This window comes from Megalopta genalis, unplaced genomic scaffold (genome assembly GCF_051020955.1).
Source record: "Megalopta genalis isolate 19385.01 unplaced genomic scaffold, iyMegGena1_principal scaffold0086, whole genome shotgun sequence".
NCBI classification, from domain to species: Eukaryota; Metazoa; Arthropoda; class Insecta; order Hymenoptera; family Halictidae; genus Megalopta; species Megalopta genalis.
In genome coordinates this window covers 157,786-174,179 of record NW_027476155.1, presented here as the reverse complement: position 1 = coordinate 174,179, position 16,394 = coordinate 157,786, and the positions used below count along the sequence as shown (strand labels likewise).

The following is a 16,394-nucleotide window of genomic DNA, read 5'->3' as shown; positions in this document are numbered from 1 at the left end:
ATTACTATATCTGAAAAATACAATAACGATGCTGCTGAACACTACAGGGTACCCCAAAATCTGCTGTATAAGTAATACTAATTATACTGCTTGTATAACTAATACTAAGTAATTGTTCCATTATGCAAACGTCCACGTTGTTATAATTAATTCGCATAACCGAAGTTCTACTGTACAAAATAATTATCCAAATAAAATAGACTTTTAAACAATGTCGTACGCCATTATGGTTGTCGGTTTTGCCGCGTCGACGTTACAATTATTAGAACAAGAAATTGATCAAAAACACCAATTAAACATTTTTCAACGTCGACGTTCAGCGTTCGGACGCGGAAAAAAAATTGATTCTTGGATCTGGAGAAGCGAGGACGGTGTTCGTTTGATCAACAAACTGTTGAGAGATTTCAATACACCGTAGATCGAGCCACAGCTGACCGGGCAGAAGTTGGTTTCGTCGGTCGTTTCCGTTCACCTTAAGCTGTTCTGCGATTCCGCGCAGGGATTATTTCTTTCATCCGCAACGTACGGATACTTTCTCCACCCTCTGTGTGTCTGTAAAACTAAGTCTCAATCTCGGGTTCTTCCTTTCATCGGAAACCATGAACTTTTCTTATCTCCGCCGGGTTTTGATTGGAACTACGCCGTCGGAACGGAGAGAACAGCTGCGACGTAGCACGTGTCAGATCGTTTCTATTAAGGGGACTTATCCAGTTGTCTATCCAAAAGGAACAGCTACATTTTCGCCGTTCATATTGTTGGGAAAACGATCTCGCATTTACTCGTGTGAGTCTTTTTTATTTTTCAACAGATTTTTAATATTTATGATTTTTACAGAACAAATCGCATTGTTCTCAATCATGTCAATTTTTTCGTTGTTTTTAATTTCAGAGTAGTTTAATTTGTTGCGTAAACCGTAGCGAGACACAGCTCATTTTTTAACATCGATATTGTTGTCTTGTCTTTATTTGTGTGAGTTTTCCTATTATTAAGCAGATTTTTAATATTCACGATTTTTTTAAATTAAATCGCATTGTTCCTAATCATGTCTAGTTTTCTTGCCGTTCTTTACTTCGAAGTAGATTAATTTATTGCATAAACCGTAGCGAGACAGAGCTCATATTTTAACTTCGACATTGCTGGAACAATTATTTTGTCTTTACAAAATGCGAGTTTTTTTATTTTGAGTGGATTTTTAATATTTATGATATTTGAAAAACAAATCGCATTGTTCTTAATCGTGTCAACCTTTTTCGTTGTTTTTCACTTCGTTGATTAATAGTTGCAAGAATTATTTTGTTTTAACTTGTACCAAATTTAAACTTTTACGGTGTTTTTTAATGTTTCTGGTTTTTCATTTTGACGTAGACTAGTTTGTTGCATAAATTATAGTGGAACACAGTCCTTGTTTTAACGTCAACATTGTTGCAAGAGTCATTTCCTGTTTCAATAAGTTTTTTGTAGTTTCTTTAATTTTGTAGATATTTTTAAACATTGCAACTTCTACATTATTGGAATAAATTATTTTGTTCTCAATTGTGTCAATTTTGTAACAGTTTGTTGCATAAATCATAACAGGGCACAACTATTTTTTCAAGTCCCGCATTATTAGAAAAATTATTTTGATTTTATTTACATTAAATTTTGTGTCACTTTCAATCGCTCTAATTGTAATATTATTAATTGGACTTGTCTAATGTTTCAATAATCAGTAATCTCTAAAAGCATATAAAATTAATTCGTATACGATAACAGTTATTGTAAATGAATCTGTATTCTATTTGCATAATAACAATAATATTTAATCAAATTTAACGACTATTACAGTATTCATAACTGACGATAAAAATACATGGAAACAGTAATTACTATTCTATTTAAAGTAGATAAGAATTCATTATTCTGTTGTAATTCTTTTAAATTCAAATTTTAATATATCAGGATTACCAGCTATACATTATTAACCTTTAAATATGATGTTAGTAAAAATAGTTATCATTGTTTGTAGGGTGCACGTCGAGTATACCCAATACTAAAACTCCGCGATTACAAAATCTCTCGGGTTGTAAGGCCAATTACGCTGAGCGACGGAATTAATTAGTATCGCTGTTCGTCTAATTAAAGATGAACAGCTGTTTTATTTTAACTGACACTTACTGAGCGAACAAGACACAAGACACCAATGGCCGATGACTAATGACACAATGACTCATAATTCATGACCAATGACAAAGAGAAGAATCGGTTTCGAGCTTTTATACCGTTTCGTGGACAGAAGACTAGAAATTGATTGACCAGTGACGCGATGAAAGGGGATGTAAAAGTGACGTAGCACGCAGTGCCGCAGGTAGCAAGAAACACTGGACGGGCGACCGAAGCGGTGCGTGCTAACGACCCTGTTATAAAAAATGCTGCCGATGAGGCGTGCTTTACTCGAAAATGCAGAAATGACTTTATTGCCGGAAAGAAGACGGCTCGAAAAAATCATAAACTTAGAAACTGCAATTGTTCCGCGTTAAAAGTATTATAGAAGCTATCTATATTAATAAAGCATACGCGGCTCGACCGCTTGACCCAATACCGTCGGGGCATAAGCATACAAAAGATTCCGAAAATTACCAAACGACACCATCTGTACTGCAAGCGTCTTTCCACACACAAATAAGCGACCGTAACGATAGTATCTAATTATCCGAAAAGCCGTTATTTCCTGCCTGTAAGGTAATGAAAGTACATGTTTCAAAGCTCTTAGGTTTTTATATTTATAAATTACAGTAGGCATAATCTTATGTGTGCCTAACGCATTTGCACATAAGCCAATTGTAATTCTATCTTTTTTCGCCTCATGTCCACTAAGACTTTTTGTTCCGCGTTAAAAGTATATAGAAGCTACCTATAGTAATAAAGCATACGTGGCTCGACCGCTCGACCCAACACCGTCCCTACCATACAATAGATTCCGAAAATTACCAAACGACTCTATCTGTACTGCAAGCGTCTTTCCACAAACAAATAAGCGACCGTAATAATAGTATCTAATTATACCGAAAAGCCGTTATTTCCTGCCTGTAATATTTCCTTCAACGCTGCCTACATCTGGTCGCCAAAATTCTCTCACCGTCACGTATTCCCGTTACCTTCTCCACAACTCCGATTACCCAAGGCAATATCTTTTTCCCCAGTCTTATTACCTACGACGATCAACCTTCGAGACAGGCGGATTCTTTGCGAGATTCACTCGCACGTACGATTCATACCTGCAAGTGACTATTAGTTCGGGGTGGTCACTTTTTCCCTTGTTCACAATTTTTTAACCGATCATTCTAGATCCGGATAACTTGAAAAAACATTGAATCCGAGTGTCTCATTAAAAACTTCACACCGCTAACGATTCTTCTTAAAAAACAAAACAGACAACGAACGGACAGATAATAACCAGACATCAACGCGTAAAGACTTCGGTCAAGATTACATCGATAGTCTCACCATCAACTCAATTCATTCTAAGCCAAGTACAGTTAGTCACCCTAGCGTTAAAAATTGTTATGTTATGTTAAAACATAGTGTTATTGATATCAGTCAGTGTTAAAACCATTCTTTATCAATCTACTATCCGTATCACTCGAAAGAGTCATAGGGAATCGCGCAGACTCGGTGTCATACACGATTGAATCGGAGACTTACGACCTCCGTAGATCTAACAGTTCACTGTTCGATCTTATCGGGAAAACGTGAATAAACAGCACTAAAGAAGGCTATGGCTCTACGAAATTGAAAGCCTAATGAGTGACCTTTTGTCGATTGCACGTCGTTCGATTCCCCATTAATAAAATGATTTTTTAGGGATTTCTGCTAGAAATAATCGTTTCTATTATTAAGGTCTTTGTACAATACAATAAAAACTGGTCATGCTGATTAACAATTTAATCATTAACAATTTAACAATTTAACAATCAACTGATTAACAATTTATAACAAATTAATTAAGAACTATAATTCTCTTAAATTCGAAGCTAAATGCACAAGAATTGTCATCGATACGTTTTTAGCCTCCAAATTTCATATTACAAAAAGCAGCCATCATTATTTCACCGGTGAAAAATAATTCTCATTATTGAAAGTGACAATTGCCAAACTAATGAATCTAATCCCGACTACTAAGAATTGAAATTGCCAATCTGTTAAATATAATCCCCATTATTGAAAGTGACAATTGCCAAAGTATTAAAAATAATTCCCAATATTGAAAGTGATAATTGCCAATCTAGTCAAAATAATCCCCACTATTGAAAACAGTAATTGCCAATCTATTAAATGTAATCTTCACTATTGAAAATAACAGTTGCCAATCTATTAAAAATAATTCCCAGTATTGAAAGTATAAATTGCCAATCTATTAAAAATAATTCCCAATATTGAAAGCGACAATTTCCAATCTAGTCAAAATAATTCCCAATATTGAAAGAGACAATTTCTAATCTAGTCACAATAATTCCTAATGTTGAAAGTAACAGTTGCCAATCCTTTAAAAATAATTCCCAACATTGAAAGTAACTAGTAAAGTAACTAACTTACATAATAAAAATAATATCCACTATAAAACACAATTGCCAATCCACTAAAAATAATATCCACTATTTTAAAGTAACAATTACTAAAAGTAATCCCCATTATTCCCATTAAAAGCAAAAACCACCAACTCTGTGAAAATAATTCACTAGACTCTTTCTATTGTAGTCTTCGGACTGTCGAGTAACAGGCATGATATCGATCTCCAGAGTTTGTGTGGTCATTTCCTCCGGCAGATCATAATCGATATGACTTAGGAATATCCCGTCGTTCGCGTTCATTGGAACATTTTTTTCATCCACGGTATCCTTCTTCTCCTTAGCCTCGTCATCAATTTGTCAGCCAACCTCATGTTCCTAAACTGATCGCCTTGGCCGAACCTGTTAGCCATCTTGAAGTCCTTGGGCTGAGCATCTTGATGCTGCCGGAACCTACCAGCCATCTTAGAGTCCCTAAGTTGATTCCCTTGGACATGTACAAGCTCGTGAGTCATTCTAGGGTCCTGAAGTTGATTATGGTTTTGCGCCATCCTCGACTCCCTGGACTGGTTCCCTGGCAATACGCTAAGTCTCTGCGCCATTCTGCTGTCCCGAGTTTGATCTTTCTGAGGTTTACCGACTCTGAGGTCCCTAGACTGATCTTCCAGCAACTCGACAAGTCCCTGGCTCAACACAGCCCCAAGATGTTGACTTTTCTGGGGTTCGCTTGGTCTATCGGTAATCCTGGATTCCTTGGATCGATCAACTCGGTTCTATTCAACTGTACTGCTGGTCTCCTAAGATCGAAAACGTCTGTCCTCGAATCAAACTGTTTTCTGGGATAGTCCGAGTGGTAAAGAGGAACAGGATCCTCCTCACTGGAGTCGTCGTCGTATTTGTCAGCTCGGAGGACCATCGATGTTCCCGTATTAAAGTCCTCGAAAATTGATTTCGATGGATCAGATAGATCATAGTTGAGGAATCCACGATTCACCGATGTGAAATTAGGCTCTGCCGGATCGAAGAGGTCGAGCTTCCTCAATTGAGCCTTGGAGCCTAGGTCAAGGGGTTGAAATGGTCCACTGGAGCCTGAGCGAAGGGGTTGAAATGGTCCATTGTTGCCTGGGTCAAGGGGTTGAAACGGTCCATTGAGGCCTGGGTCAAGGGGTTGAAACATTCCATTGGAGCCTGGGCGAAGGGGTTGAAACGGTCCATTGGAACCTGGACCAAGGGGTTGAAATTGTCCATTGGAGCCTGGGCCAAAGAATTGAAACGGTCCATTGGAGCCTGAGCCAAGGGGTTGAAATGGTCCTTTGAAGCCTGAGCCAAGGAGTTGAAATAGTCCTTTGGAGCCTAGGCTAAGGGATTGAAATAGTCCTTTGGAGCCTGGGACAAGAGGTTGAAATGATGCACTGGAATCTGGGCCAAGGAGTTGAAACGGTGCGTTGGAGCCAGGGCCAAGGGATTGAAATAGTCCTTTGGAGCCTGGGCCTAGGAGTTGAAATGGTGCATTGGAGCAGGGCTAAGGAGTTGAAATATTCCTTTGGAGCCTGGGCTAAGGAGTTGAAATAGTCCTTTGGAGCCTGGGCCAAGGGGTTGAAATGGTGCACTGGAATCTGGATCAAGGAGTTGAAACGTTGCATTGGAGCCAGGGCCAAGGGGTTGAAATGGTGCATTGTAGCCTGGGCCAAGGGGTTGAAATGGTGCACTGGAATCTGGGCCAAGTAGTTGAAACGGTGCGTTGGAGCCAGGGCCAAAGGGTTGAAATGGTGCATAGGAGCCTGGGCCAAGGAGTTGAAATAGTCTTTTGGAGTCTGGGTCAAGGGGTTGAAACGGCGCTACAGGTGGTTTCGACATTTTTATATTGCTAAAAGGGGAGGCTGGAGCAGGAGCCAGGTCAGGATAGATGTCCCAGGACTGGAGAGCGCGGGATACCTCGCGTCCGCCGGCGCCTCAGGCCCTGCCGATTTCTGCGCCACCTCTGCCTCGAGCGGCTCCGTAATATGGATTATAGGAATTGACTGATAAGGGGTTGGTGCGGTATTTGGGTTGCTGGGACCGTCCTTTGCCGCTGTACCATAGTGTAGATTCTGCATCATCGTGACGTGCAACCCTTGAGAATGGCAACGAGACCCTGAAACGAAATCAAAAAGTTCCTAGATTTCAAAACGGAACGAGGTGCCTAGATCTCGATCGATGTGTAATGAAAAACAGTAAACCTGAAACGGGATATAACGAAAATCCCTAGATTGCAAGCAAGAATCATCGAAATCATTGCATCTCAAATATAGATATTATAATAATCCCTATACCTTAAATTGAACATCATCAAAGTGTCTAGATCTCTCATACAGAAAATAATGTAAATTCCTAGATCGCAGACAAGATTTCCCATATTCAAAGGGAACATCATGAAAGTCCCTAGATTACAGCTATAATTATGCTTTTTAAACGGTATATAAAAAAGTCTCTAGTATGCAAACGAAATATCATCAAAGTCTCTAAATCTAAAGAAAATTAGCGTAAAAATCTATGTATCATCCAACGGAATATCTTTAAAGTCCCTAGATCACAAATGGAGCAAAATCTGTACGGTTTCGAGAAAGCGGTCGCCCCCTTGAGCCTTCGGGACCGTCGCCAGGCCAAGGGCCATAAAGCCTTCGGGACCGTCGCCAGGCCAAGGGCCATAAAGCCTTCGGGACCGTCGCCAGGCCAAGGGCCATAAGGCCTTCGGGACCGTCGCCAGGCCAAGGGCCATAAAGCCTTATCGGGCCGTTCGGGCCCACGTCGTCATGCTGTTTCGGGGTAACGTCTCGCTCCGGAATTGTCAGCCGTTTTCGGCACGTTTTGGGGGTTTCCCACCATTGACTTGAGGGTGGGCTCGCGTCCTCCGCCGAAGAGGGGATCGGACGAGAAAATTCTCCTCCCTCAAGTCAATCGGCGAATGGGAATGACGTTTCCCCCAAACGGGGCCTTATCGAGACATTCCGCGAGGCGATAAAGGGACGATACTCCGACGCAGCATGACGAGACGGTAGAAAACCACCAGACGGTAGAGACCACTGAGACGCAGAGACGATAGAGACGATAGAGACGATTCACAACCATTCGATTTGTAAAACCGACCAACACTGCCAACCACGGATCCTTGAAACAGTCGCCCAAAGGTAAATCGGCCGGCGACAAGTGCAGGATAAACATTCAACAACAAATTTGTTATTGTTGAATCGAAGAACTTTTAATATCCTCGGCACGACATAAAACATGGTCCTTCGAGCCGGATCCAGTGGCGTAATTGGAGTGCAAGTCTAGTGTCGGTTCAACCACATACACGAGACATTCCTTGGAAATTCAACGAAGGCGAACAGCAGTCAACCTCCGAAGCTCCAGAGACGTTCCTGCATTATCGTGACCAGGGACAACTCCGTGGACGACGGCATCGGCGAAGGTAGGCTCGTTGTAATTTTCACGCCAATTAAATTTCCTATTAATCCGTTCGTTCCCCTGTCTCGAATTTCGGAATAAAAATGGCACATATCGAGAAGACCGACAAGGCCGTTGAAAGACAAAGTCGTGTAATTAAACAGAATCGAAGTTACTTTAAGGCTCAAATTACTTCATTAAGTAAATTTGTCGAGTCATTTACAGAATCGAAAAGAGAAAGTATTAAATTACAAGAACGAATAACTCGAATCCGATCTCTTTTTCAAAAATTTAACGACAACCAAGACGAATTGGGTATTTTAACCGAAGACTATGATGTCGTAGAATTAGAGCGCGAAGAAATAAGTAACGCGTACGACGAAGCTCTTGCGGCAGCTCTCGAGCTCCAAGAGTCGCTGTCAATCAAACCTAACGGTAATGATGAAAATGTTAATTTATACGAACCTAAAATAACCGCGAATAAAATTTCGGTGAATCTACCAAATATCAACCTACCAAAATTCGACGGAAGAATAGAGAAATGGGTAACTTTCCGCGACGCATTTTTATCGATGATCGATTCAGACAAGGGTCTGAGTAAGATTCAAAAATTAACGTATCTCACTTTGTCGTTAACCGGGGAGGCCAAGGAATCGATAGAAGCATTTACAATAAGCGAAGAAAATTACGACGTGGTATGGAATCATTTAACGGAAATATACAACAACCAACGCGTATTAGTTCTGCGTCATGCGACGTTATTACGGGAAACCCCATTTATGAAAAATGACTCTTCTGACGCGATTCGAGAATTAGTTCGGCATATGCAACTTCATATTCGATCGTTGGAAGCCTTAGGCAGAACATGGGAAGATATAGCGAATGATATCTTAACCAGCATTGTCATTTCTCGTATGGGAGACGAAACGCGAAAGGCGTGGGAGCATACGTTAATCGACACAGAAGTTCCGAAAGTGAACGATATATTTAAACATTTGCATAATGCCTCCCACCAATCGCAGGATTATGCATCGATCGCATGTATGAACAAACCGTCTATAAATATGTCGTCTCGCCCTGCAAACAAACGTGAAAATCAGTATATTCGACAAACGCGATCGCGAAATTCACCTCCTTCGTCACCGAAATTTCAACGCCGGATCGCTCTTGCAACTCAGGCGCGAGTATGGCCCTGCTCTTTTTGTAAAAATGAAGGGCATCGCACGTATCAATGTCCTCATTTTCTAGACATGAATGTAGAAAAGCGTATCGAAGCCGTGAAACATGCGAAATTATGCCTAAACTGCCTGTTGCCCAATCATTCAGCGGAAAAATGCAAATTACGGAAATGCCAATTTTGCAACTTAAAACACAATTCGCGATTGCATAAACATGCGCACGCACCTTTGGAGAAGATCAACGCTCGATCGGATCCACAATTAAATGACCAAGAATGACGTCAAATCCAACCACATCGATATTCCGACCAAATTCGAAATTCATCAGACGCTAATGACAGACGGGGCTACCCACGGACTGTTAACGACTGCAGTCGTACGCGCATTAGACCACCAACAAAAACCTATCGAATGTCGCGCGCTATTAGACACATGTTCGAACGCGAATTTAATAACTGAAGAGTTTGCAGCAAAATTAATATTGCCCACTCACATACAAATGGTGAATATCGATGCGTTGAATGAGCTTCAAACAGTTGCGAATCGGATTGTAAAGGTCAAGGTTGTCTCCCGATTAAATCAATTTTCCCGGACTCTCGATTTTTTTGTCATACCGCGTATCGCAGGACACACGCCAGACCGCCAAATAAATCGCAATAAACTACAAGTTCCTCCGAATATTGTTCTCGCGGATCCACATTTTCACAAGCCTTCCCTTGTAGATATGTTGATTGGAACAGGACCAACATTAGCTAGTTTCAGTATTGGTCAACTGCAGATTCAATCGAAGGGAAAACCAGATTTGATTTTACAAAAAACCCAGTTCGGATGGGTCATCGGGGGGAGCGCCCCCACTGTTTCTTTCGGAAACCCACAAACTTTCCTTAGCACGGTTGACTTCGATCTTAGGAAGTTTTGGGAAATCGAAGTGGGACCACAACAACACCACTTGTCGGCAAGTGAAAATGAAGTAGAGTCTCATTTTATCCGTACCGTTGCACGCGAACATTCCGGGAGATACGTTGTCGCGCTTCCGTTCAATCAGAAGAAGCGAGACATCGGCGAATCCCGAACACAAGCATTAAACCGATTTATGTCTTTAGAACGCAGACTCTCTCGAAGTCCCGATCTAAAGACAGAATACACCGCGATTATAAACGAATACATCACGTTAGGTCACATGACACAAATAGAATCACCCGACAATTCTTTCGGTTTTTATCTACCGCATCACGCCGTCATCAAACCCACCAGCTCGACGACGAAATGTCGAGTTGTGTTCGATGCGTCGGCTAAATCGGACACCGGCATCTCCTTGAATGATGCGCTCGAAGTTGGTCCGACGATTCAGGATGACCTCTTCTCTTTGTTGTTAAGATTTCGAAGTCATGCATACGTGCTAACCGGCGATATTGAAAAGATGTATCGTCAATTTCTCATTCGTCCCGAAGATCGTCCGTATCAACGGATTCTTTGGCGGAACGACAAAAACGAAATTTCGACCTACGAGCTTAAGACGGTCACTTTCGGTGTAGCTTCAGCCCCATATTTGGCAATCCGGTCTTTACACCAATTGGCAAACGACGAATCGGACAATTATCCCGCGGCATCCGAGGTCGTTAAAAGGGACATTTACGTTGATGATCTTTTGACCGGTGCTGCAACATTCCGCGAAGCCCTTAAATTACGTAACGGTATTATTAATTTGCTAAAAAAGGGGGGACTCAATATTCGACAATGGGTATCAAACGACCCAAATTTGTTATCAGGGCTATCGGAAGATCAAATTCATCCGAAATATTTCGGCGATGAATCCGTTAAGACCCTCGGCGTGATCTGGAGTCCACGCGACGATTCAATTAGATATACCGTATCTATCGATAACAGACAAACGCATACCAAACGAACAATCCTTTCAACTATTGCAAAAATATTTGATCCGTTAGGGCTCCTTGGACCCGTAACAGTAAGCGCGAAAATACTCATGCAACGTCTGTGGCAACTGCGGCTAGATTGGGACGAATCCTTACCTGCCGACATCCAAACCGAATGGTCTAATTACCAAGCGCAATTAAGGTTATTGAAGGATTTCGCTTTTGCACGGCACATTTCACAACACGAGGTCAAACGAATCGAAATCCATGGTTTTTGCGACGCCAGTGAGCGCGCATACGGAGCCAACATTTATTTACGCACTATATCCATGTCTGGAAACATTGCAGTTCATTTGATTTGTGCCAAATCCCGCGTAGCTCCGCTAAAAACCATTAGTTTAGCGCGATTAGAGTTATGCGGAGCTAAATTACTTGCCGAACTGTTTACCAATGTTAAACAAATAATCAGAAAGGAGATCCACTCTACCGTATTGTGGACGGACTCTACAATTGTTCTTCATTGGCTACAACGGTCTCCGAATACATTAAAGACTTTCGTCGCAAACCGGGTTACAGATATTCAGGAAAGCACTGATATTAAGGCATGGCGACATATTCGATCGATCGATAATCCTGCCGATTTGCTTTCACGTGGGTGCAGCGTTAAAAATTTCATGGCAAGCAGTCTCTGGCGTTATGGGCCCTCGTGGCTGAAGTTAGACGAAACATTTTGGCCAAATTCGCATTTCGAAATTCCAGAAGTTTTACCGGAGCTACGAAAACTCACGTGTCTAGTCTCCACAATCGTAGAACCTTGGGAAATTATCGATAAATATTCGTGTATCCGTCGTTTAACCAGAGTCATCGCTTATTGTCTACGCTTCATATCAAAACCCCGAGTTACCGGACACCTTTCTGTCAAGGAATTGCAACGCGCGAAAGAAAAAATTATTTTATTTACTCAGCAACAATCGTTCGCTCAAGAATTGCGCGATTTAAAGACAGATAAACAATTAAATTCAAAGAGCAAGTTGCTGCCATTATCCCCATTTATCGACGAAAGAGGCATTTTACGTGTTGGAGGTCGTTTGCAAAATTCAAATTTACCGTTTGAACAAATGCATCCGATTCTCCTCCCAAGAAGTAGTCACGTTACCGATCTCATCATTCGCGAATCTCACGTGCAAAATCATCATTCGGGTTTGACAGCGACTCTGTACCTCGTTCGTCAATTGTATTGGCCCATCGATGGGAAAAACATAACACGAAAAATCATCCGCCAATGTGTAAAATGTTTTCGATGCAATCCTCCGATGACTAATTATGTCATGGGGAACCTACCTGCCGCTAGAGTTTTAGAATCCCGACCATTCACGAATGTCGGAGTCGATTGTTGCGGTCCCTTTTATATAAAGGAGCGACGATACCGCAACCGTAACCGTGTTAAAATTTATGTTACCGTCTTCGTCTGCTTCGCGACAAAGGCCGTGCATTTGGAAGTCGTCAGCGACATGAGCTCGGAAGCCTTTTTGGCAGCATTGAAACGTTTTATTGCACGGCGCGGCATTTGTCGGAACATTTACTCGGACAACGGAACGAATTTTGTCGGTGCGAATAATGAAATGGTGGATTTACTTCGATCTTTAAGCGAACAAGAAGAAATCCGTCAATATGTCGTAGAAAGAAAGATCACGTGGCACTTCATGCCTCCACTGTCTCCTCATTTCGGGGGATTGTGGGAGGCAGTGGTGAAATCATTCAAACATCACCTACGTCGTGTTGTCGGCGACGAGTTATTTACATTTGAGCAGTTTGCGACCTTTACAACCGAAATCGAGGCAGTCCTAAATTCACGTCCCTTGACACCCCTTTCTTCTGACCCTAATGACCTATCCGCCCTGACTCCCGGTCATTTTTTAATTGGCGGTATAATGACGAGCGTACCAGAAGCCGATTTCACCAAAACAGTTACCAATCGGCTGTCCACCTGGCAACACATCCAAAAGATTAAACAGGACTTTTGGAGCCGGTGGCACAAGGAATATATTAACCACCTAAATGTACGAGCAAAATGGACAAGGGGCTCGCATTACATCAAGGAAGGGACGATTGTCGTGTTAAGGGACGACAACTTGCCACCGCTACAATGGACTCTTGGAAGGGTCGTCGAAATTCACCCAGGCAAGGACGACGTAATACGCGCGGTAACTGTGCGCACAGCTAACGGCGCGTACAAGCGCAACATTCGACACCTCGCACCTTTACCGATCGAACCCGAAAAATCTTAATTTTAATCTTTGATCTTTCGTTTGTACAGCGTTTCGTTTGTTATCAGTGTTATTTGTATGTTTGCCGTCCTAGTAGGTCAGTTTTATGACAGACCTCGACTCATGTCACGATGTGACCCGTAGTAGTAACATATTATGCGCATTTATAGTCATTAGTTTTACGCGTTTTAAGAATGTTTCGTATTTTCTTCGTTTGCATCATTGTATATCGATTTTCGAATTTTTCGTTTTAATTTACGCCTATGTTATGTTATGTTCCTTTCTATGTGATTTTGAACTACTTGTGTATAGTTCAACGGGGGGAGCATGTACGGTTTCGAGAAAGCGGTCGCCCCCTTGAGCCTTCGGGACCGTCGCCAGGCCAAGGGCCATAAAGCCTTCGGGACCGTCGCCAGGCCAAGGGCCATAAAGCCTTCGGGACCGTCGCCAGGCCAAGGGCCATAAGGCCTTCGGGACCGTCGCCAGGCCAAGGGCCATAAAGCCTTATCGGGCCGTTCGGGCCCACGTCGTCATGCTGTTTCGGGGTAACGTCTCGCTCCGGAATTGTCAGCCGTTTTCGGCACGTTTTGGGGGTTTCCCACCATTGACTTGAGGGTGGGCTCGCGTCCTCCGCCGAAGAGGGGATCGGACGAGAAAATTCTCCTCCCTCAAGTCAATCGGCGAATGGGAATGACGTTTCCCCCAAACGGGGCCTTATCGAGACATTCCGCGAGGCGATAAAGGGACGATACTCCGACGCAGCATGACGAGACGGTAGAAAACCACCAGACGGTAGAGACCACTGAGACGCAGAGACGATAGAGACGATAGAGACGATTCACAACCATTCGATTTGTAAAACCGACCAACACTGCCAACCACGGATCCTTGAAACAGTCGCCCAAAGGTAAATCGGCCGGCGACAAGTGCAGGATAAACATTCAACAACAAATTTGTTATTGTTGAATCGAAGAACTTTTAATATCCTCGGCACGACATAAAACAAAATCAAAGTCCTCAAACAGAAAATAACAAAAATTTCTAGACCGAAAACAAGGCATCATCAAAGTCCCTACATGTCAAATAGAACATTGTAATCATATCATGGAAGCCCCTAAATTACAAATGAAGAAGAATCAAAGTCTCTAGTCCTCATACAGAAAATAATAGAAATCACTCGATCACAAACAATGCATCATCAAAGTTCCTATATGTTTAATAGAATATCATAAAAATTCCTATATATCAAATAGAACATCACCGAAGTCCCTAGATCAGAAATGGACTTTTTTACTCCGTGAATTGTTCACTTTCACACCTTTATCCCTTAACTAGAACAATATGATTTTCACAAAAAAGACTACAAATTCTAAATAAAGCACCATTAATATTTTATTCTTAATTGATGTACAAAATAAAAAAAAATGGATGATTAAATTTTGACTACAAAATGTGTAAAATCGTTTAAAATTGAAGACTGATTTAAAATTGTCTAAAATCGCAGACTGACTTAAAATTGTTTATGATCAAAGGCTAATTTAAAATTCCTTAAAATGGAAAACTGATTTAATATTGTTTGTGATCAAAGGCTAATTTAAAATTGTTTAAAATGGAAGACTGATCTAAAATTGTTTAAAATCTATTGAATAAATTAGTTTGTTTGCTAACATAATCTTCTTACTACATATTACGTACTATCATTTATTTTATTAAAATTTTTGCTCGATACGATCCACGAATTCTCATAAATTAATTCTCAAGAACCTCATAAATGAAGAAATAATTCTGTAACATTTCATAAATGTATTCCGGTTTTATCAGCGGATAAAAATGGCTCGCGACTAGCTCGTCGATCTGCGCGGATTTAATTACAAAATCAACACGCTGCGAAAGGTTATCGGTGCAATTAGGATCATTAAGATCGGCGATCACACGCCCGGCAACACAGTAAAGTAAGAATTATAATTGCCTGCCGAACAATAATTATCTCGGGACTAACAAGTCGGCCGACGCGGCCGAGCTTGCGTTTAATTATCGCTAGCATGAATCAGTTAAAGCGAACGTGACACGAACACGCTCTTGATTGTTTTTTCTTAGCCCGAACGCTTTGATTTCTTTCCGTTGTTTTATGCGTTTCATTTTTTCTTTTTAATAAACTACCTGACGGAATTCGGAATGGAAACGAGTCGGTCGGTCCTATCGCGTTTTTAAAAATGGCGGAGGATAATGGAGATCCGCGCCGCGCACCGCGTCCACAATGAAATATTATTTTTAATTAACCCGGCTGAATATTATTTTGCGTTATTTATGGCCACGGATCTACCCGGTTCTCAGCTTCCGCCGGGTTCCTCATTTGATCGCGGACACGCGGACTTTAATGAAATTTATTGTATTAGTTTCATTGGAATTTTATAATTATGTGCTCCCCGATGAAATTTATTGTGATCGGTTGAATGAAATTATTGACTGTTCTGAAGTACTACATTCGATTTTACTGGATTTCTTGTTATTTTATAAAATTCTAACAAATATCACTTGTATTTATGTCCAAATAGACTAATTAATAAAACTCAAAGAAATCGTCAAATGTATTTAGGTTTATTGTTGTACGATTTATTTGGTTAAAATCAGTGAGAAATTAAATATTTCGTTATTTTAGTTAGTTTATTTTATTTTACCCTGTATAATAAAATATTTTCGTATTTTTGCTGATATCAAAAATATGTGCCAACTTTCTTTAGTTCAGAGCTAAGAATATTACGATTGATGTTCTTCTTCTCTTTCGAGATCATTTTCTTCCAAGTATGGAAGATCATCGCTATTTTGTGCATATTTACACATATTTTTTCAAAGGTCATTGTAATGTTTGGCTATCAAAAATCAAAAAATTTTGTAATTTTGTGAAATTCAGTTTCTGATATGTTTCTTGGCAGACAGGACGCAGACGACGATATAATATCGAAGAAATCGCTGCAGTCGGTCAGGGAGACCATAATCTTCCTCAAGGAGCGTACGTAACGATTTTTACGATTTTACCACAAATTTAGAAATCATTATAATCTAAAATTTGTTTTAGATTATAAAAATTCATTTTAAAACGAAACGTCA

At 41.0% G+C, this 16,394-nt stretch overlaps 1 protein-coding gene across 1 annotated transcript; it reads left to right on the top strand.

Moving 5' to 3' along the window:
• The first annotated feature begins 8,071 nt into the window (after window positions 1-8,071).
• Window positions 8,072-13,307, top strand: LOC143262078 (uncharacterized). The gene is made up of 2 exons (XM_076528039.1): window positions 8,072-9,056; window positions 9,772-13,307. Exons 1-2 carry the CDS (start codon window positions 8,072-8,074, stop codon window positions 13,305-13,307), a joined length of 4,521 nt encoding a protein of 1,506 aa, XP_076384154.1.
• Window positions 13,308-16,394: the final 3,087 nt, after the last annotated feature.

Coding starts and splice junctions, on each gene's coding strand:
- LOC143262078 (XM_076528039.1), top strand. CDS start 8,072: ATGGCACATATCGAGAAGACCGACAAGGCCGTTGAAAGACAAAGTCGT. Junction 9,057..9,771: donor GTCTCGCCCTGCAAACAAAC/GTGAAAATCAGT, acceptor CGCGTATCGCAG/GACACACGCCAGACCGCCAA.